Source organism: Bicyclus anynana, chromosome 9 (assembly GCF_947172395.1).
Source record: "Bicyclus anynana chromosome 9, ilBicAnyn1.1, whole genome shotgun sequence".
In the NCBI taxonomy this organism is placed as follows: Eukaryota; Metazoa; Arthropoda; class Insecta; order Lepidoptera; family Nymphalidae; genus Bicyclus; species Bicyclus anynana.
The window spans coordinates 10042827-10067187 of NC_069091.1; the positions used below are offsets into that span (position 1 = coordinate 10042827).

Here is a 24361-nt window from a genome sequence, read left to right on the forward strand (position 1 = left end):
TATTTTGCAAATATCCAGACAATCTTTGCTTTTTATGTATAAATTGCTTAACATTGACCTTATTTACCCGAATGTATCATAAAAATCAATATATTCAAACCATCCCCATTGTAAAGTTGAAAATGCTCCGATTTCAGAATGATATAGGTATAGGGAAAAGTAGAAAGCAATAAAAAGGTAAACAACTTAACTATACAAAGGTATAGTTACATCTAAGCAAATTGATTGTAAAGTGCTTCTATTCGAATAAGTTAAGCAGGTATGTCAGTGACTATCACCGGTTCAAAAACATTTTCAACCGAAAACCGAAGAACAGCAAACAAGAAACTCAGCATTTACAAACTTGTTTATATTGTTCATATTTACCAAATAATTCCCGAAACTCCATAAAAGTAGAATGGCGTCTGCCAAGATATGTAGTCGGTGAGCAGACCGGACAGTGGCATGCCGATGACTATCCCCGCGTAGGTTCCGCAGAAGGCGAGCGTGGCCAGGCGTGATCGCTCCATCGGGGGCGCCCACATGCGCCAGATGCCGTGGCACGAGGGGTAGGTCACACCCTGGAAAAATGCCCTTCTATAGCTTGGCAAGTTGATGACACTCCCATGATATGCGGGCGACGGGGGGAAAAAATTGCGCAGGTGAAATCGTGCGTGCGGGGAAGTGAGGTGCATCAGTCGTCGGTTTTTCATTCATCTTCCTTTTTATTAGCTTTAAAGCAGACCAGTTTGAACACAAAAAGTCATCAATATCGGTCAAGCCGTATTGGTACAGCACATTGAGATATATTGTATCAATTTAATTGTATATATTTTTGTAAATAGGAAAATCTTAGGAAAATCTTTTACTTTTGTAACCATTTTATTTGTATGAGTATGTGAAAGCAATTTCACTAATATGATTTATTCAATACCTTTATCGTGGATAATGTGACACAGAAATCGAGATAAAATGTATTTTATACGACCGCTCCGATCTCAATGTAAGATTTAATAGGATACCATGCTATTGACGACTCTGCTAAGCCGGGTACAGGCGAATAAATACATCGCCATGGTAACCGAGGGCCCAATAATCCTAAAGAGGCTTTGTACTTCGGGAGACGATTTCGACTGTACTCAAGAACGATTGAAAATAGAGAACATTGAAAATATATATGATAGCGCTTAGATATCTTTATTATTTATCTTGAACCTCTTATAAAGCTTTTTTCTTTTGTTAAAAAAAGAATATTTGCCATATTTTTTATAATATGACCAATATTCCCATTCCCCTCCAACTAGTCGGGAAAGACTGTGCTAGGAGTGGGTATGACAATAGACAACGGGGTGAAGATTAAACCACCACCCCTCGATGATGAATCCAACCGCTCTTACCGTTGAGCTAATGAAGCTTTATAGCAAGATTTATATATTGTATACAAAATATATTCATCAAAGGGGTTTTCAAGAAATGTTTATGCATATTTTTTCTCTACCTTCAACATTATTCAGTTTTAATTTTAACGCTGAATATTTAATTTCACCTTGTATCTCTATTATCATAGCTTATATCTTTGATTACAGGTTCCTAGGCAGTATTTTTAGCAAACTATTTTATAAATAGGCAGCCAGAATAGGACTTTAATAATTATGTATTTCTATTTTTTTTGCGTTAATGCTTTTCTAATATGTTCTATATTTTTTTTAATTTTATAACACAAACACTCGGATATGCTTGAGTATGTACTCAAGCATATCCGAGTGTTTGTGTTTATACTGGCTTATTATAATAACTGTACAGAACGGGACTGGAATAAAGCTGTGTAGCCCAGTGGATATGACCCCTACCTCCGATTCTGGAGGGTGTGGGTTCGAATCCGATCTGGGACATGCACCTCCAACTTTAGCAGTTGTGTGCATTTTAACAAATTTAATATCACGTGTCTCAAAACGGTGAAGGAAAACATCGTGAGGAAACCTGCATACCAGAGAATTTTCATAGTTCTCTGCGTGTGTAAAGTCTGCCAATCCGCATTGGGCCAGCGTGGTGGACTATTGGCCTAATCCCTCTCATTCTGAGAGGAGACTCGAGCTCAGCAGTGAGCTGAATATGGGTTGATAAAGATGATAGAACGGGGCACTGATCATAAACAAGGTTAATATGCCCATGGCAATATAAAAATGAAAACATTTCAGAAGCAGTCATGATCCTATTATCAATATCTAAAGTCCCGTTAAAAGGGGGATAACACCAAACGTGACACTTTACATTCGCCTCCCGTTTTGGTTTCAAAATTTGAGCATCCATAATAAGCTTGATCATGCCTCGTCACGTACTGAATGCCAAATGTTCAAAATTAAAGTGTGTGACATGACGTCATACTTGTTACACGTCCGTTCTACCCCTCTTGTATCTTTGATGTATCAGATCGAGGTGTTGTTCGAATATTTTGTTAATATTATATTTGGAAAATGCATAAATTTAAAAATTTTTCTTAAAAAAAGCTTTTATTTTGGAGTTTATAAACTATACTAAAACTAAAAGTTGTAATATTAGAAACATATAGTTTTCCATATTAAAATTTTATAATTTTTGTCTTCGTGTATTATAGGTGTGAAAGCTAGTGTTACAACACATTTCATTCATTATCTGGTTTTAAATATAACACGCTATTAATTTCATAGTAATCATCCAGTGTCTAAGTAATAATTAAGTAGTTGAAGTTTGACGTAATCGGTACTATACAGCCTTTCTTGATGAGTACTGTTTACTAACAAAGAAATTAGAAATGAAGGTAGAAAACGGTAGAAGGTAAAAAAAAAAAAATTTAAAAACAAGTTCATTATAATTATTATTATTAGGTGTGAAATGACATGCGTTTTCTACCTTCATTTCTAATTTCTTTGTTGGTAAACAGTACTCATCAAGACAGGCTGTAGTATAGTACAGAATATCTAAATATTGCGATTTTCTATGGAAAAGAAAAATTTCTTAACATTGAAAGATCCTTAATTACTATCGTGGTATATTAATTGATGATTTTTACCAACTGTCATCTGAATTAAGAGTGTTTACGTGAATCATTATAGCTTTCTGTATAAGAAAACTTGAAAAAATGTAACCCAGATTTCCAGACCTATAGTTGTTCTTCTTTGTGATAATAGTTTTGTAAGCTAATATTACAATTGAGTAAAAAAAGTTACCTCAACAAATCCCTGTGCTACTTTCAACATCACCACCGCCACGGGGCCCACAGACATCGCTCCAGGGATTGCCATATTAAATATGGCCGAAGCGAAGATGGCCACACCAAAGATCCTGTTGGCTGGATACATGGACGCGAGGAAGCCGCCCGGCACTTGGGTGATGAGGTAGCCAGCGAAGTATGACGAATCTATTGATGACTCCACGCTAACTGTCCAGTTGAAAGGCGTATCTTCTTTAACTCCGGATGAAGTCTGTTGAATAATTCATTATTATTTTCCTGGGAGAGGTAATTAGGAGCTTAAACTCACCGCGCTACCGTACGCAATAAATCGCGTACGAAATAAATCTATATTAATTAATTAAAAAGTTAAGAACTTCTTATAAACCTTAATTTAAAAATCATGTATTTATTTTTTCAAAATTTTTCAAATGTCTAAAACGCTATCGTTCATTTTGTGACGTCAAAATGTTGGATGCATCGCATCAAACGGATTTTATCTACTTGCCGTGGCTAAGGTAACTAGCCACGGTCTACCACCAGACCAAATCTGAGCCAATTTAGAAAATATTAAATCTTAAACTGATCAGTTCTGGAAAAAGCACCCAGGGCATCTCTGTTGAGAGCCCCAGCACTAACAAGAGAGGTCTTAATAAAAGCTAATAATAGTTAAAATACTCACATTATGCTTTTCAGTCATCTTAAGCTTGGCCATGCTCATGTTACATCGCATACCGAACATGATGCTGAACCCGAAGCACGCCAGCAGGGCCACAGTGTAGCGAGCCGTCAAACATGGGCATTCCGCTCGGACGTATTTATCTGCTCCAACAAATTCATTTTGTTATACTATGGCAAAATCATCAAAACATTTTTTATTTTAAGTGCACAGAATAATTATTTGTTATAATGAATGAATGAAATATACTTTATTGTACACCAAAAATAATAATAACAGGCAAGAAATTAACTTAAAAACTAATGTACAATTGGCGGCCTTATCGCTAATGAGCGATCTCTTCCAGACAACCAATCGAAAAAAGAGAAAATAAATACAAGGAATAATGCATAATGACGGGTGTACACATAAAAAGAGAAGTAGAAGATATATTACACTTAGATAATAATATATAAAATCAAAATCAATATATACTAGGCTGCAAAATTAATTTTTACGGGTGAAGTGAGATGTTCAAAAAAGGATCCTAAGCGTCGCGAGGTATTCAAGGGTAAAGGTGTTTCGCCTCACTACAGTGAGGAAAATGCTAAGAATAATTATCTTAATTTGGCAACACATAGGTAGATGTAAAATTCATATTATATCTACTCTTATACTTATACTCATGATTAATAAATCACAATAAAGTAAAAAAGAAGCACGTCTTTTTTATAATTTCGATAATTTTTTAAGAACACAACAATACAAATTTATTTTTAATAATTAAATGTATTGAAATTATCTTTATCTATTCAGCCTACGTTATCCGATATAGAAATAAGAAATATGAAAAATATTATCTCGCTGTTTGTGATACGTATGTATCATGTAGATGCATTTGCTGATAAGAAAGCATGGATACAGACATAGAACACTAACTTAATTATAGAATTGGATACAATTTAGGTAAATGAGGATATCTAAAAAAAAATTGGGACTCTTGTTCTGGGCATCATATCAAAATCATTTAAGTGTTTATTGTTAGCAAGAATTACATAATTTAAATTCTAACAAGTATCACTAAATGGGCACTATTATCATTTTTTAAACGTCTTCATCTCAATTCGCGTATGTATTTTTTTCATGTTACTTCATAACTTCGTCATTTATTATCCAATTTTAAAAATTCTTTTTTTGTTGAAAAGAGTATACTTCCAGATTGGTCCCATTTCATTTTCATGAAAATCGGTTTTGTAATTTTGTTTTAAAATCATAATAACTGAAATACGTTTTTGAAGTCGGTTCCATTTTTATGTTAAAAAGATTTTATACATGTGTTACAGTGGTTGACGGTAGAAGCAGTTGATCACCTGAAGTTTTGTTTTATTTGTTTCGTGCGATCGTCAGACTATAAGCAAAGACGTTGTAGGACAGTTAGTGAGTGAAAGTCAACCTTCCCAGCGGGAGAAGCTTCATCAATGTTTTGGGTGGCTTTCAGTTAAAAATAATCCGTCTTTTTAGGCCGGCCGCATTTACTTGTTTTCCGTATTCGTTTTCCTAATGCGTTATTTTGATTTGGAATTCCGTTAGACTATCGCAGACTTTACATTTTTCTTCATTCGGAATGTAAATTACCGCAAGGGCTTGCATTCGTTACATACGCGCAGAATTTGTTCTCGAAAATGTACGTCATCTAATGTATTTTATATTGATTTCATGCATTCGATTTTCCGAACATGGAAAACGGATTCGGAAAACGAGTGTCTACGGCCGGTCAGCGTCGAATCGCCTGTGGCATTGTCAACTACACTGCCAGGCGTTTCGGATGGTTTGTGATTATATTTGTTGGTTGTGCTACTTGATCTTATCTCCTCTTTAATACTTGTCATTTGGGGATGGTAGAGAGGTGTATAACCTGATGTTGAGTGCAAAACTATCGCCTTTAAAAGCGGCAACACACAACAAGTACTATTCTATACTATTAAGTACTATTCAAATTAAAACAAAGCTTATAATATACGCGTATGTACCTATATGTCTCGGAGGTGGTCGCTCGGGAGACGGCGGTGTCTCGAGGTCCTCACCATCGTACATCTGATCGTAGCCCTTCTGTTCCACGTGAAAGTTTTCATACTGGGTGTTTCTGTAACAAAAATATCATTTATAATTTACTGGTACACTCCACTGGCTTGAAATATTCTTATTTCTAACCGGAATACATTTGACGTGATGTTAGGTATTCTTAAGATATTATCAACTACCCCATTCTAATGAGAAAACTATTCTTCTCTAAATTGTGTTAGTTGTTGTTGTGTAGTAATGTGGGTGACATTTTTTCTATGATTTATTAATACCGCGGCAATGCCCTCTTTCTTAAGTGTAAATCTTGATATTAAATCGAACGTATTTTAATTCCAAATAAATAAATAAATAAATATACTTAAACAATACACATCACTATTTAGCCCCAAAGTAAGCATACAGAGTAGCTTGTGTTATGGGTGCTAAGATAGTTGATATTATAATATTCATATACATTTATATACTACATATAAATACTTATATAATGTATAAATACAATTCCAATCTTCCCATTAAAAAAAAAATCTGTTAAAACTAATTAACTTCAACGAAGCAAGTATGAATGTTCATTATGTATCTATGAGTATAAATATAGTGATCGCTCAAGTGCATATTGTATTACGCAACGTGGGGAGCGCACCCCGCCTTGCCTCTTCACGTCTTATCCAGAAGCATCTTCGAAAATTGCAGAAAATGATGCCGTTTATGCCTCAAAACGATGAATTTATTAACACAAGAACCTAGTAGGTAAATTGATAATAAAAACGATAAACTAATGGTAAATGAATCTATTAAACTAATGTAACAAACATCACGTGTCTCAAACGTAAAGGAAAACATCGTGAGGAAACCTGCATATCAGAAAATTTTCTTAATTCTCTGCGTGTGTGAAGTTTGGTAATCCGCATTGGGCCAGCGTGGTGGACTATTGGCCTAACTCCTCTCATTCTGAGAGGAGACTTGAGCTTAGCAGTGAGCGGATAACGAATAAACATTATTTAACAATACAATTTTAAAATTATTAACAACAATTAATAGCCACAAAAATGTGTGATTGAATAATCAGTGACTTTTTAAAGAAAAACAATAACTTAGAAACACAAGTCACTGATTGTGCGTAGACTCTACGAGAATGCTACGCTTCTACGATCGAGTGTTTATATTCTTTATAATGTTGTCTCTCATATTTCATACTAGCTGCCGCCCGCTACCTCGTCCGCGTGAAATTTAGTTTTTCAAAAATCCCTTGGGAACAATAGATTTCTCCGAGATGAAAAGTAGCCTATGTGTTAATCCAGAGTAAAATCTATTTCCATTCCAAATTTCAGCTATATCGGTTTCTGTAGTAAATAATATATATAGTCATTAAGTAAATTTCAATAATTATAGTGTATTAGCGAGTTGCGAAGCTGAAGTGGCAATGGGTGGGTCACATAGTTCGAAGAGCCGATGGACGTTGGGGCCCCAAGGTGCTGGAATGGCGACCCCGCACCGGAAAGCGCAGTGTTGGGCGACCCCCCACTAGGTGGACCGAGGATATCAAGCGGGTTGCAGGGAGCCGCTGGATGCTGGCGGCTCGAGATCGTTGTGCTTGGAGGTCCATGCAAGAGGCCTATGTCCAGCAGTGGACGTCTATCGGGTGATAAGGTTAGGATAGTGTATTAAAAACAATATAATTTAGATAAAACATTATTTTTAAAAAAATGCATGCTATTTTATAGCAAATTGTATGCCAACATTTATTGTATCAAGATCTGTATTTAAGAATTTGCAAATAAAGGATTACGAATTATGTAATTGCGCTGTTAAAGAGTAACGAACATCCATACAAACTTTCGCGTTTATTATATTTGTAACTTGTTGCAGTGGACACACAAAAATGACATAAAATAATTAGATAAATTGAGTTAGTCGGCATAGTATCAAATTTTAAATTAATTCAACTTCTAAGCCAAACTATTGTGTTACAGACTGAAGAAAGTTTTGTACGGTCATGTCATAGCGTTAGAGAGGACAAAGTTAGTTACGAAAGTTGGAAGCTGAGTGAAAGTCGGTCAGCGCTAATTACTGCCCAAAATTAATTGTTGCTCCTTAGTGCATAGCATAGCCATGATATACCAGTACAAAGTCATTTCAGCGAAACTGTCAGGAAACCACTATGTGAATGTTTAAATGAGGTTTGCTTCAATTTGAGAAATTGGTATTTATTATTATAAATACGTTTTTCATATTTCTATCCTTTAAAATGATTTCTAAAATGTGAGTTAAAGTTACATTATTCTTTGATTCAGTCTATAAATATCACACTAATATTGTATAGGTGAAAGTTTGTGTATAAGTGTGTGTAAGTGAATATGTTTGACCTCCTTTGCGCGCTGCAACTACTGAATCGATTTGGCTGAAATTTGGAAATAGATTTTACTATGGATTGAGGCTACTTTTCAGCCCGGAAATTTTCATGATTCCCGCGGGATTTTTGAAAAACTGAATTCCACGCGGTGAAACTGCGGAGCGTCGGCTACTCTTTAATAAATTATTCTTTAGCTACTTTAGCATGTGTTAAGTATCATTCAAAAAAATTAAAGAAGAAGCCCCATTTTTCCCCAAGAATTTCAGCCAAATCACTTCAGTAGCCGGAATGTAAAGGAAGAACAAACATACACACTTACACACAAACTTTCGCCTTTATAATATTAGTATGATTAGTACTATTATTATACATGCTCACAAATACTTTTTATAGATAATGATCAGGTAGACATTTGATAACTTTCAAAATTATACGTTTTATGATGTAAAAGCCAGGGTGAAACAGTAATTATGGCATTTAGTGTGACGTCACATAATTACAGACAGCGTATAGGGTGCATTAGCGACACAATAGTTAAACGATCAAAGGGGAACCGCCTGATAACAGATAATCTGTGTTTTATTCTGTTTCCCTGCATGTATTTACGTGTATTTAATCATCATTGTTTTGTTTAGTACGAGTATAACTGCAATATTTATTTCTACATGATGTATCTACCTACCTACTTAATTGTGATTAAATCTGCCTAGATTTATTGCATACAAACATTTCTCCGAATCATTTCACCGCGGCTAGTTGCTTCTACTGGTGACAGAAGCGCTGGTTCATATTTTGCGCAAAGGATCATAGGGCCTAGTGGCAGTTTGATACTGTTACTATCGCGTTAACGTAACGCGAATTTCTAAGGAATTGAAACAGCGCCATCTAGTGGCACTACTCCACAGTTGTTTCCATTCTATATAAATTCGCGTTTATGTTAATGCGATAGTAACAGTATGAAAATATTTAAAACTCCCGCTAGTCACTCTGGTCGGCTGCCCAGCGCGAAAATGTAGGCAGTATTTTTGCCGTGGGCATAATTTGTATAATTGAATTTGGATGACTTAACTTAAGTTCCTTATTGTATTCTTTTTCTCTAATGATTTTATGGACGTGTCGTCGCCTGATTTATCAGGAAAGAGAAATAAGACTTTAACTATTGAGGTACTATTGAGAATTGATCAACTATTAACTCAGTAATCTCATTATCTACAGCATTATGAAGAAACCACAAAATACAATTGTAAAATCTTCGTAACCATCCTCTTCAAACTGACACCAGTGCTAACCAGTCTAATCATTGTAGGGCTTCCAAGGACGAATTCTATACTACTAGCAATCATACAATTGTTCAATATAATGATAAAGCCTAGATGTGACGTCACAATATGACTGCTGACGTGGCATCTCGTCCAGTCAGAACTAAACGCATTATCGGAGCTCGCGACAGGGGCGTCGAGCGTCGCGCGTCGTTTCCACTTGGTTATGCCTTTTATCCGACGATTCATTACAGCAGGGGGAGCGAACAGATAGCCACATTTATTACTTTTGTCAGCGGAAAAATGAATTTACACGCCAGTAACCTTGATTTTATGAATATTTTAATGCGTCTTTTCATCGCGTCGATTTGATGTCTTTTTTTCGTTTCTAAATATTATGGAAATATATTTCTAATTAACTAGCCACAGCGTATCTTTTATTTTAAGTGGTGTATGTATATTTTTGATAAACATATTGCATTTTTAAAGGATTATTATATACCGTTAAAGAACGACAGTCGCTAGGTAAGCCATGGGTATTTCCGAAGCTAAGACTCTGGAATAAGAAAACTTCTTTTTTTATTTCGTAGTTACATCTGAGATTGAAGTAAAAAGAATAGTTCTGTATTAGTCTTACTGATCTTTAAAATCCAAAATCCATCCAATTAAGAAAATCTAAATTCTTAAATTGACGTACGAAAATCTTCATCAATCGATTTCTAATAACTATCGAACCAATAAGCTCCCAGTTATAAAAAAAAAAACCAAAAGTAAAGTTTTTTTGAAGTCGGTCAAAAATATGAGCATTATCGCATAATGTGCCTTTATTCTAAGCGTACCTTGCTGGCAAAGTTTATTAAATTGGCGTCAGTGCCTCTGTATGTCAAAGTTGGTGGCTGGTAAACAACGAACAGTGACAGAAGGGAGAGTGCACTAATTCAATCACGACGCTTAATGGGTCTTTGTATTTTGAATACAGAATTGTTTATAAATAAAATTCATACACGAGGTTTAAACTCTGAGCTTAATTTTGAAGGTAGAAGCTGTTGTTGGTTAACTTTTTGTACATTTTCAAAATGCGTCAACATACAAAGCTCCAAGGCTCAATCGATTTTCATCAAACATGTTTAAGAACACTGGCACAAAAGTCACCAATCCAAAAAAGAACTAAATTTAAATCGCTTCATCCGTTCGGGAGCTATAGTGCCAAAGACAGACTGATAGACAGGCAGACACTTCACTTATAACACCCCTCTTTATGCGTTGGGGTTAAAAAGAAAAAAGTTTAACCTGAAAAATATAGTATCACATACCAATCTTTCTGTCACAGTATATTTAAAAATTACAAAAGGACACACTTTTTTTCTGACTTAGCAATTTCATAGGAAGATTTTTAAGTAACCGTTAAATAAAAACTCCTAATCATCTGAGCTGAGCTGAGCTCAAATCTCCTCTCAGAATGAGGGGGGTTAGGCCAATAGTCCACCACGCTTCACCGTTTGAGTCACGTGATATTTAATTTCTTAATATGTACCTAACTGAAAAGTTGGAGGTGCATGCCCCGGACTGCATTCGGACCAACACCCTCCGGAATCGGAGGCAGAGGTTATATCCACTAGGCTATCATGGATCTCAATAGCAACATCAGATTGTTTTATAAAAAAGGTAAAGTTTCTAACAAGTACATCGCCGGTAGCCGGTATAAAATTACCCCCATAATGCAGTTCAGTCGCAGGCTCACACCTGCATGCCTCATATTTTCCGTCGGCGCATTTTAATTCCATTTTCTTGCCAAGTACGTTCAAGCGAGCGTTTTAATTATCGGAGAATAACGCGAAATATCACGCTCCTGCAGCCTACGGCCCAGACATCCGGACTAATTCCCCTCATGTATCTTGTATGCTGTATCCATAGATGTATGTAGGGTATTCACGTCATCGCTACTATCTTTACTACTCGTATAAGATATTACAGATAATTTTTTAATCGACTTCCAAAAAGGAGGAGGTTTGCAAAAAGGAGGAGGTTCTATGCTGTATATGTATGATTTTTTTTTAAGTATGTCCAGCGATATTTCCGTCATTTGTGGACCGATTTTGAAAATTCTTTTTTTGTTCGTTTCGTGATAGTAAGGATAAAATTGAATTTTTAACAAAATTCTACTTCTCAGTTTTACAAAATTAGTTTTAAAAAACTCTGTTGATTATTCACACTATTAACTACTATGATTAGTGAAACAGGGTAATATTTGAATAAGACTATAAAAATATATAACTATAGTCTTGCCAGTTCATTGATGACACTCCCACGATATGCGTGCGACGGGGGGGGGGGGACAGACTGCGCGGGTGTGAAATCGTGCATGCGGGAAAATGAGGTGCACCAGTCGTGGATTATTCATTCATCGCTACACGCCGCCTGGCCCGCGCGGACTATCAGGAGTGTTACGAACGAAGTTGCCAAACTATAAATACATACACAGACTATATTCACAAAATCAGATATACGACTTTTTAGACAAGCATCTCAAGAACCTATACCTAAATAGATATTTGAAAACGTTTCTAAAACAAGTAGGTATAATTTAACTAATAGGGGGTATATTTTCTTCAAATTTGAAAGACATTTCTGGGCAGGACATTAAGAGCGAGAGGGGGCACTTTACGTATCACAATATGCACTTCAATACTCGCTATGAATACCTTTACACAGGGAGGTACTTTGTAAAATGTGATAGTTCGAATTTGAGTTTAAAGATTACCTATCACTACAATATTGGTTAATCATATATTCTGATAGTCGCACTTTAAGACAGTAAATTTCTGAATGAAAAAAGAACATTACGAAAACTGCGTTGAACGGATTTTGATGTAAATTACTTACGTTGTTCGTTAACCTATCTTTTATCTGGTTTTACTATTCAATTGGAGGAGAGTATTATATGATTTAAGTGAATAAGATGATATGAGAAGAATAACTAAGTTTAGTTGAGTAAAACTTTGAATAAATAACAGTAAATTTACACATTTTTTTTATAAAATTAATAGACAATTTTGTGTTGTTAAACAAGACTGGTAATAGACAAGTAGACTTGGTGTTACAAGTATGTGGATAATCAATAACAACAAATATCAACCTGAGGCAAATATGTCATTTATAAACCGTGCCCATTAGCTTGTCGCCTGGGTACCAAACATATCCATATAAACAAACTAGCTGACGCCGCGCGGTTTCACCCGCTTGGTTCCCGTTCCCGTTGGAATACTGAGATAATATATAGTCTTCCTCAATAAATGGGCTATCTAACAGTGAAAGAATTTTTCAAATCGGACCAGTAGTTACTGAGATTAGCGCGTTCAAACAAACAAACTCTTCAGCTTTATAATATTAGTATAGACTATAAACATCATTCGAGCCAAGTGTCAAGTTAATACGCACGAGCTATATGTCTCTGCACTAACAGTCACGTCTTTACACCGCTACCTGCTAGCAGTAAACAAGCATGGTGGTAGTACTTCCTATTACAAGTTTGAACACAAAAAGTTCTACTACTATTAACAAATGTATCATTATATTTATGACATCTTTTATATAAGTGGCTAAAATACGCCGATAGTACATTATTGGTTGCTTGCGTAACTGTACTAGTTAATGCGGTGAAGTTGTCAAATTGAATAAGTCAAAGCGTAGCTTGACATTGGTCCGTTCGTTTTTCATAAACACTTTAATTACATTACAAAATAAACATTTTAATTGCTATTTCTGTACGAATGACATAGGGTCATTCGTTTTTTGTTTAATTTTTCTTGTTTTTGTTTTTTTTACTGTTGTGTTTTGTTTCTTTTTAATTTTTAGGTATCTTCTTGTTTAGTGTTAATGGATTTGTCCATACTCACTTATAAATAAATAACAATTCTTCCTTCCAATGAAAGGTTCAATTTCTAGGACGAATTTTTCAAGTCACTCGTACAATTCCCTAATCAATACAGACTATAACAGGATGTTATAAGAATCCAAATAAAGGCATTTGCATTTTTTTTTGTTTACACTAAAATTTTCCAACCTAAAACACCGGCCCTGGTGAGAACTTGGGTGGAGGGGTAGCTATTACACCCCGGGAGTCACCCCCCGTAATTGATTTACAATTGTCGGTTGAATTTGTTTCCCGACCACCCAGTGATCGGGCCCGTAAATGTATAACCACCGTAAACCGTGGACGGAGTCAAAAAGTTAACGAGTTTATTAAATTACTAACGGACGCCCGCGACTTCGTCCGCGTGGAATTCAGTTTTCAGTTCAAATCACGCGGAAACCATGGATATTTCTGGGATGAAAAGTAGCCTATGTGTTAATCCAGAGTAAAATCTATTTACATTCCAAATTTCAGCCAAATCGCTTCAGTAGCCGTAGCGTAAAAGAGGAACAAACATACTTATTACACACTTACACAAACTTTCGCCTTTATCTTTATTATATATATATCTATAGTCTATAGTTATAATCAAATAAAAAACTGGTCAAATTCAAATCAAATAAAACTTTTGCTCAGTTTGAAACCATAAAATGGAAAAGGTTGTAGGATACTTTTTATTGCGAAAATAAAATAAGAAGGGGGTGAAATAGGGGTTGAAAGTTTGTATGGAAAGTCCTTAATTTTTAAAGTTAAAAATTTGTTAATAAATCATAAAAAAATACAAAATATAATGTGATTTAAATTTTTTTTAAATTCAACCCGTAAAGTGGTGAAATAGGGCTTGAAAGTTTACATTGATTCCCACTCGCGGGCGTCGGCTAGTTTAAAAATAAAACAGAACTATTCGCTTTATTTAAATGTAAATGAGGATGGACATGAGTTAGACTGAATAAGAACTTTAACTGAATTAATTAATTCTTTCCCCTTTAAAGCTTTTCCGTTCACTGGAACTTTGCGAAATACTTTCTAGAAATTTCTGAAGAGAATTCAAGTATGTAGCAGTTTTGTCCATAGGAAATTGTACGTGAATACTGTGTCTGTCAACTTAGGAGAGCCGCCTGGAGTGAATAAAACATGTAATAAATGTAAAAGCCTTATTAAGAATCTACGGAATACGCAGTAACGCACCTCGCAAATTATTTTACACACTCTAATAAGTAATAGGCTAGTTGACACTTTTGTAAAGGGGTTTTAAATTCAAATCATTAGCGTTCTACTAAATAAAAAAAAAAAAAAAATTTTTTGCGAGCCAAAACGCTGTCGGCCATGATGGTCAACTTTTTTTTCTTTTCCATGACGCCACGTTAACACTAAACCTTAACCAAACGGAGTGTTCGACAAAATAATAAGTTAGGTAATACTTACTTTACCGTTTATTCCTTTAGTGAGATCAAGTAACATCGTGACGTCACAAAATGGAATATAGCGTTTTTGACGCTTGGATAAATTAATTAAATAGACAAATTTTAAATTAAGTACGTTTATTCATTTTGTGACATCAAATAACATCGTGACGTCACAAATAGATTACAGCGTTTTTAACGCTTGGATAAATTAATTAAATACATAATTTTTAAATTAAGTACGTTTATACCTCTAGTGACACCAAGTAACATCGTGACGTCACAAAATGGACTACAGCGTTTTTGACGTTTGGAAAAATTTATTAAATATACAATTTATAAATTAACCTATGAAATGCTTAACTTTTATGAACTCGTAGCCAGCAATCGAATACTAGACCACATAAAGACAATAAAACTAGTTAATGAAAGAGGTTGTAATGTTGATACTTTTTAATTAAGAAATAACAGCGAAGCCAGAAACCTATCAATAAATCAACGCGGCTCGTACATTCTCACATTTCATCCGCGGACATAATAGAGTTATGACAAAAATGGCGATGCCTCCGAAGAAATATCACTCGGTGAACCCGAGACGCTTGTTAGCGTCTTCGTTTTTATTTATGGCCAGATTTATTTTATGGCCGGGGCTGAATACCGGCCGAATCGAACGGGACGGAAGTCTGTGAAGAAAACAATATTCAACCGATTTGGGGTGTAAACGGAGTAAATTGCTGTAAGAAACTGCTGATACTTAAATACCAAAGGCTTTTTCTTTCAAATAAACCTGTCATCACTAGTATCTATTGCTTGACATCTAATCACATTGTCATATATTAATTGTTATTAATATATCAATTGTCATATATCAATTGTCATTTATCAATTATTGTTATATATCAATTGTCATATATCAATTGTCATATATCAATTGTCATATATCAATTGTCATATATTATTTGTCATATATCAATAGTCATATATCAATTTATATTTCCAAAGTGGGGAGTATCGAATCCAGGGCCTATTTGTTTACCATATCTGAAAACCAAGTGCGACAGAAATTTATAATGATTTTCTTCGTTTTCTTTCTGGCTATGGCGCTTTGTACTGCCTATCGTAAAGTTCATTGTCCATTGTCATATTTTACATTAATGTTTTGAACAAAAACAATAAACAAGGAAGTAAACAAAACGAAGATGTTTAAGGATGTACAATAATAGAAGTTCAATTGAAAATTTAGAAAACCCCCGAAAGCCATGAAATTAACTATAATATAAGTGTCAGTCAATTCTTTCCATCATAGCAGAAAAGTTTAAATAGCGGTCCAATATGTGAGATATATCAAATAAAATTATTTACTAACTGGCTTAAAAAACCGTATCGAAATCGGTTCAGCCATTTGAGAGCTACGATTCCACAGTCAGACATCAACGTTAAACGTATAACATAAAAAGGTATTGTTTTTGAACACCCCCTAAAACTTTTAGTAGCTGTGGCTTACTAGCATTACTTAAATAAATATAAAACAAAATACAATATAACTTACAGTCGAAAAACAGCAAAAAGTGAAACCAAACAAACGAAACGTGCTTTCAGCCACCTTTCAGCGGAACAGTATTTCAAATTTTAATTTTATTTCTCTCGAACAACGGAGTTTATCAAATAGAAATATCATAAAAATGGAAAGCAAACAACACAGCGTGTATTTGCGATGATATTTGGTTCGGATTCTTATTCTCTTTGTCGGTAATCTGGCGGGAGGCGCGCCGCGCACGTTCCGGCTCGACCTTTATTGTTTCTTGAATTTCTACGATCGGTAGACATCCCTCCTATACAATACAAGTACGTATACTAACCGTGTACTGCGTATTGATTCTATCGCGTTTGACGATCAATTAATGGTTTTTTATTTTAGTTTGTTAACTAACTGGCGTGAATATAGTTAAGTAAGCTATTAAAATAGGGCACATATTGATTTTTTCTTTTTTTGAAAATCGTATTTTCATATGAATAATAGTCATCATTTAGTCTTGACGTTTTGAGACCCTAATTAGCTATCCTGACTGTCGTTTTGATGTTCATTATTTGTGCAATATATAATCCATACGTAGTAATGAAAAAAATACAATTAACCTGATTTTTTCTTTGTCCTCAAATAGAGCATTTCGTATTTTGTTTTACTGACATGAGACATCTTAAAGTATTTAGTAGTGAGCTGCTTCTGACAGCCCTGTCTAAGAAAGTACTACCATAATGTGTATACATTTGGTATACACGTTATACCTATATGCCGACAAACAGCAAAATATATATTTGGTAGTCTTAATGTAGGTTTATTCACTCAAACCCCCATTTTTAAACATGTCATCACTACATTATAACATAATAATATTAACACACTAATATTATAAAGGCGAAAGTGTGTGTATGTGTGAGTTTGTGTGTGTAAGTGTTTATGTGTGGCTACCTATGCGATTTAGCTGAAATTTGGGAATGGACATAGATTTTACTCTGGATTATCACATAGGCTTACTTTTCATCCCGGAAAAATCCATGGTTGTGAAAAACTGAATTCCACGCTTAGGAAGTCGCGGGCATTCGCTAGTTATTAAATAATGATAGAACAGGGTCGGTCGTGCTGGATCAGCTAGTAAACTAAACTACTGAAGTGCAAAATACTAAAATGTACGCAGTATAAAAATCTGCAAAATAGCTTCAGATCATTACTCTCACCCCTTGAGTGTACACAATTCGTTCGCACCGTGTAAACCATTTACACCCTAAGCCAGGGTATTTGCGTAATTGATATTTACAACTAACCTGGATTTCAAAACGCTTTTCGGGGATTAAGCGGGGATTTGTACGAGCTTTCGTTCCTTGAGAGTTCTCTTCAATTTATTTACAGTGTGCCTTACTTGCAATTGATTACTTTTGGAGTCTACTATATTTCCATACTAAGGTAATCTTAACATAAGATAAAACAAAGTATTTTTGCTTAGATTATATAACAGGATTTTCATGTAGCTTTCATCAATAGATAAAAGATAAATAGAAAATTTAATACATTTTCTTCAATGTAAAATTTAACATAAGCCGTGATAGCCCAGTGTATATGACCTCTGCAGCTAATTCCAGAGTGCGTAGGTTTAACTCCAGTCCGGGAAACTATGAACCCATATTCTGCTGCTGAGCTCGAGTCTCCTCACAGAATGAGAGAGGTCAGGGTCCACCACGCTAGCCCAATTGGCAGACTTCACACGCGCAGAGAATTGAGAAAATTCTCTGGTATGCTAGTTTCCTTACGATAAATGCACACAACTGAAAAGTTAGAGGTGCATGACCCGGACCGGATTTGAACCCACATCCTCCGGTATCGGAGTCAGGGGTCATATCCACTAGGCTATCACGGCTCAATAAGTACTAGCAATAAACAATTTAAAAAATCTTCTTTAAAAACATCAGATCATAATAAATCAAAAAAAAAACAGAACTCAGTAAAACTTGTTAAAAAATTGTGTATTCTTAACATTAAAGTCGGGCAAGAAAAATTTTAACTAATGATACGATTTTAAGAAGTCTGAGAGACGAAAACTTATAAATACACAAGGAAATGTAGTGTTATTGTCACAAATCCCAGCAAGGGATGCTAATTAAATGGCTGAGTTTTCCGGAAGTACTCCATTGGTGCGGTCTTAATTAGTGTGAAGCCGTTGCACAATAACCTCTAGACATCATAACATCTATGAAATATTAATTAACTCTGGTCTATTTTGGGGTAACTTTTAATAAAAGAAAGTATGGTGATGTTATAAAGTATTGTACACCAAGAAATTAGGCGTGCTTTGTTCGGTTAATGGTTCGTTTAGCTTAGCTAATCATAATTCTAAATAAATTGGTCTGAAGTATACCTATTTATGTCAATGTACACATGTCCACAAAGGAAAATATATGAAAATATTGTAGAATTACAAAAAACGACATCTTAATTTCAACATATTTAAAGAGGCCTAATAATTTACACCACGAAGCGAAGAACCACCATAAACAAAATCAAAAATCATTCATTTCGAGTAGGCTCAGTTTACAACCACTTTTGACACGTCAGTTGACTATTTGTAAAGATTCTACCACCGGTTCGGAAGGCTGGTTCTGTTGAGAAGAAACCGGCAAGAAACTCAACAGTTGCTATGTTGTCCTAATGTAGATTGGCAGCTTAGTATTATATTGTTTGTATTTATAACGATCGTTATGTTAATGATAATGACTAGGAACGGCATAATGTGGTCTCCGAGGCACAAGGGTGTAATACCAACAACTTCTCAACTCCGGGCTGAGAATTTTTAATGAGGATTTGTTGGAAGAAAGAAAAGTCTATACTACTAATATTATAAGCGCGAAAGTTTGATGGATGTTTGTTACTATTAAACGGCGCTAATACTGTAGTAATTTAGCTGAAATTTGAATCGGGAATAGATTTTACTCTGGATTAACACATAAACTACTTTCATCCCAGAAAAATCCATGGTTCCCGCGTTATTTGTGAAAAACTGAATTCTACGAGGGCGAAGTCGCGGGCGTCCTCTAGTATCATTATAAATATACAATCCGGGAACGCAATACCTATGTCTAAACATAGATCCAAAGCGTTTCACGTAACACAGATTTTTTCGCAACATAACTCTCAAAAAAAAGATATTGAAAAGAACCGAATATTGGCATAAATATGAACAACCACGAGGAAAAGATGACAATAAGTACGAGACTGGCAATTGGATGGCAGTCCCACGGGTACAGTCCCAATGATGTGCCTACAGATTGAAATCGTTACGTAAAGACAATTTTAATACTCGTAATTGTGTCACGGGGTACCGTTTCGTATCGATTTTCATCACAAATTTGGTGCTCAGCAAAATTATTTTTAACTTTACTTTGCTCACTTTAACTGATTGGTATTTTTATTAAAATAAAATTAATAATAATGAAATTAACTCAATAAACAAAACTGCCTCTTTCGTCTTAATAGTAGATAGTAGTTGTGTTTGGACTGTGAAATCTAGCCTATACCTAAGCCTGAGATGCCAAGCCAAATAAGTAGGTGCTCATATAGAAATGCTTCTAGTAGTATAACATTTTGTTTTTTTTTATTTTGGTGCCTTTTAACCGACCAGTAGATAGCACATGTTTAGCTTTTTATCTTAGTACATTTTTGTTTTTTACGAATCTAGTCCGTTGAATTTTTTCAAGTTACTATTGCATCAACTATTTCTTTAAAAAAGTTATTTTAACTTTCTATCTGAACCAAATTAAGGCTACTACTAATATCAACGTACTTAAATAATAATTTTGATACATTTTGACAGGCATCGTAGATCGCGAGTTTATCTAGTTTTGTGAGTTTTCTTTAATGTTTAGAAAACTACTTAATCAACAACCAAACGGCATTTTTGTTACAATAATTATAACCAATTTTTAGTGTAAATTACACATTAAACAGACAAGCCTTTTACGAGCAAAAAACCAAAACGTGATTAAAACGAAATTTTTGAATTGCTATTTACAAAAATATAAAATGGTAAGTTTGTTATAAGGCCGTGATAGCCCAGTGGATATGACCTCTGCCTCCGATTCCGGAGGGTGTGGGTTCGAATCCGGTCCAGGGCATGCACCTCCAACTTTTCAGCTGTGTGTATTTTAAGAAATTAAATATCACGTGTCTCAATCGGTGAAGGAAAACAATGTGAGGAAACCTGCATACCAGAAAATTATCTTAATTCTCTGCGTGTGTGAAGTCTGCCAATCCGCATTGGGCCAGCGTGGTGGACTATTGGCCTTACCCCTGTCATTCTGAGAGGAGACTTGAGCTCACCAGTGAGCCGAATATGGGTTGATAATGACGAGTTTGTTATTCAGAAACTGAAGTTGTTTATGGTAATCATTTTCAAACATTTGGTTCAGAGAATTAGTCTACAATATATTTTAAAGTTTAGGTATTGTCGTCATTCAACTTTTGCAATCCCCTTTTAAGACCCGAATGATATTACGTGTGTGCGTAGCATATAAATATGAACAGAGCATGACATTATTATTCACGTCACACGATAAAAGTGTACATCATTATGTTGATATATTAAAAGCTTGCATTTTTAGTACCTATCGTTGATAACGTTTTATTAGAATCATGGGAAATCACGGAATTACAATTTATATGGATATTGAAAACAAAATTACTTTTTTAAAATATTTACACCTATATTAAGTCAATATTATGTATTTTGTGTCTCAAAAACTGCTTCTTTGGTTAGCAAGTGTAGCTTCGGATCACGATATCGTGAGTTCGAGTCCTGAGTTGTGAGGTTTCTGTTTTCTAAGCAATTTTCAGTAAATATTTTTGTGCCTAGGAGAGCACGTTAAACAGTTTGTCCCTAGTGATCGTAAAATAGCTTAATGTTATCCTAAACCCACCAAACCGCATTGGAGGAGCTTGGTGGTCCCAAGCTCCATATCCTCTTTCCTATAATGAGGGAGGCCTGGCTCTGTAGTGGGCTGTTAGTAGGCTCTCTGACTCTCTCTATGATGATAATGATAATGATGAATCTATTTTTCTCTTTTAATGACATGGTTTTGCACTCTTAAGCAAAAAAGTCGATTTTCTTACTCCAGCGTGCTTATTTTTATGATATGAAAATTATTATTAATGACTCGTTGTAAAAACTCAATTTTCATTTTCTTTTTTTTAAAGAATATTTGCATATTTTTTTTTATATGACCAATATTCTCATTCCCCTCCAACTAGTTGGGAAAGACTGTAATAGGAGTGGGTACGATAATAGACCAACAGGGCGGGGATCGAACCACCACCCCTCGGTGATGAATCCGACCACTCTCACCGTCTTACCGTCGAGGCTCTAAACGAGTAACTCTTTACGAGTAACTATTATAAAAAAATCAACTTGAAACCTTTCCATGTAATGAAAAAAAAAAATTTTTTTCGAGGAAATGTGATTTAACAACACAACACACTCATTGAAATAAAATAACAATAGTAATACAAATAAAATAAATCTCACAAAACAAGTTGGCAACTTTTCTCCCTGCTAGTTCAATCATAAAAACAAATTGGCAACGCTGACAACGTAATACCGTCCCTAGGGCACCCGCGTAGGGCTGACTACGGCCACGATCACATACTACGATCACGAAGGCATAAAACTTAACTATGACTTGATATACCGTAACAAGGGTCGGGAAATTACTTGACAATTGAGGACATTTCGAGAGGTAATTGTGACCCTTATTGTAAGAGTACACAAAATCACATATTCAATGTATTTTTCCACTAGTTAATTAGCGTCAATAAATAACTCTAAAAATACGCTACTGAAATTGCTGATTAGATATATTTACACGTCCAATCAGTCGCTAGAATGTAGGTAAATTCATATTCTTTTCTCTCATATATTCATATCATCTAGAGGAAAACATACGTGATAAATTTGGTGAGTGAATCAATTTTCATGCATCGACCAAGCTATATACGAGTATATAAATAAATTAGTAATTTTTGCATCTCTCGCAGATTTTGTTAATATTTAAATAGATAACTGTCTTTAGTCTAAAAAGTAATTTCTTGAATACTTACATTAGACGACGCCAAAACATATTTCCTCGGGGGTTTCTTCACTTTGAATCAACAGGTTATACTAGAAATCACACCCTTCGGTTTCCTTAACAATTTACCACCTTATTCCCTACGCGTAGGGTATCTATTTCAATTACAAATCCCAGGGGTAAAGCAAAACAACCTGTGGAATTACTTAAGTATATTAAATAAAATGCTTTTGAAAAGGAGAACTCGTCGGATTTGTATTACATTTTCAGGTAGAACTGTTTAGTGTGAAATTCTGTATTAGTTAGCTTCGTCGGTTATTGGTATTGTTTTATTACTGTATTTTTCACTGTTCTAAGTAACACTGCGAGAAGACACTTTGTTAAATGGTTGAGTAATTTATCGTGTTAGATCGCGAGCGACGGAGCCGTAGTGACGTCACGGGAGCTGATATCAAACTAGCCAGAAATGCGTGCCACGCTCCCTCTGTCCTCACTCGCAGTGATATTCTGCAATAATTTCATTTTCTCTCTTATCTTTAAGATAGTATTTTATAATTGAAACTGACTGATATTTGTTATGACTTTTACGACTTTATGTTACATTTTTGTTGTAAAGAGCTCGATATGTTATTCATAAAAGATACTTAAACATTTTTTTAAACTTTCATAGCTGTAATAACGCTTTGTTTTGTTTAAGATACCCGTGTGAACACACAAAACTAGTTGACGACATTTTATTTTTTGGTCAGAATTTTGTCGATAAATCCAAATTTTGTTGTCTGTTGTTGTTAACAAAAATATTCTTTGTGTTAATCTTCTCTTAATTACTAACTACAATTCATTTAAAAGTACTTAATTAACAACTTATTAAACAACCAAACACTAAAATACAAATATTTATTTGCATTTTAAATCCTACGGAATAAGTCATTCAATGCAATTCAATAAATAATATTGGGATAAATTATTTCTAGTAATATAATTTTTATGACGTTTTCCTACCAAGCAATATAATAATTACGTAAAAATTTGCCGAATCGCGCAACTGATTGATCTTCTATTCCGTCGGCACCCAGTTTATCACGAAAGCTGCGGGTGGGAATGAAACGACAATAGCTGAAGAAAGGGAAAAACAAAGAGATTTCATTCGAGATCAGCAATCTTATTAAGGAAAGGTTCCTGTAAAGGTTTAATAGTCATTTTCTATCAGATGTTATCTTGTTTTATGGTGATCTCATTCAATGAACTTTTCTTGCATTGCTACAGTAATATACTTGATTGCTTTTTGGACTTTATTTGTTTGAAATTTATAGAAGTGTACCTTTAAGCAATGATTAAAATAATATGATGTACAATAAAATTATTATCAATGGTTAAAATGCTTTTCACTTTAATTTCACTCTACGAAGTTCTATGAACAAATAAATTTTCTATAAGCTTAAGGTCTAGCTATAATTGAGTCTATTGATTTTAAGTATCAACTGTTATCTATAATTATAAAAAATATTTAGTTTAACTTAAACAAAAAAAAAACGGCTGGTTGAGCCGAATCGAAGATTTTCTGTTTGTTGTTACTAACAATATTCTCAAAAAACACTAGAGAATAGAAAAATCATAAATAGTTAATTTTGTTTGAGAATTCAGAAAAGTTACAATACAAGAAAGTTTCAGTTGTGTGCTTTTTTATTTATCATAAAAAAATCAAAAAAATGATAAAAATATTAAAAAAAAATCTATTGTAAATGATGAAAATTTTTCGCAATATTTTGCAGAATAGCGTAGAAAGTCTTGCGAGTGCTCCAGATTCACAGACAATGCCCCAATTTATATCCAACTCACTTACTAGAGCCAGGCGAGACGGGATAGTGGGCGAAAGGGATGAAGGACTTCTATTTCAT

General features: G+C 34.6%; 1 protein-coding gene across 2 annotated transcripts in view; it reads right to left on the bottom strand.

Annotated features, from left to right (window-relative positions):
• Positions 1 to 24361, bottom strand: part of LOC112044906 (vesicular glutamate transporter 1) — a 74925-nt gene that overhangs the window by 10382 nt on the left and 40182 nt on the right. For both annotated transcript variants that reach the window (XM_052883710.1, XM_024080912.2), the window contains exons 4-7: positions 5876 to 5988; positions 3870 to 4009; positions 3186 to 3440; positions 367 to 560 (exon numbers count right to left, since the gene is read on the bottom strand). In XM_052883710.1, coding sequence (XP_052739670.1) covers positions 367 to 560; positions 3186 to 3440; positions 3870 to 4009; positions 5876 to 5988 — 702 coding nt within the window. The remainder of the gene's footprint in view (positions 1 to 366; positions 561 to 3185; positions 3441 to 3869; positions 4010 to 5875; positions 5989 to 24361) is intronic.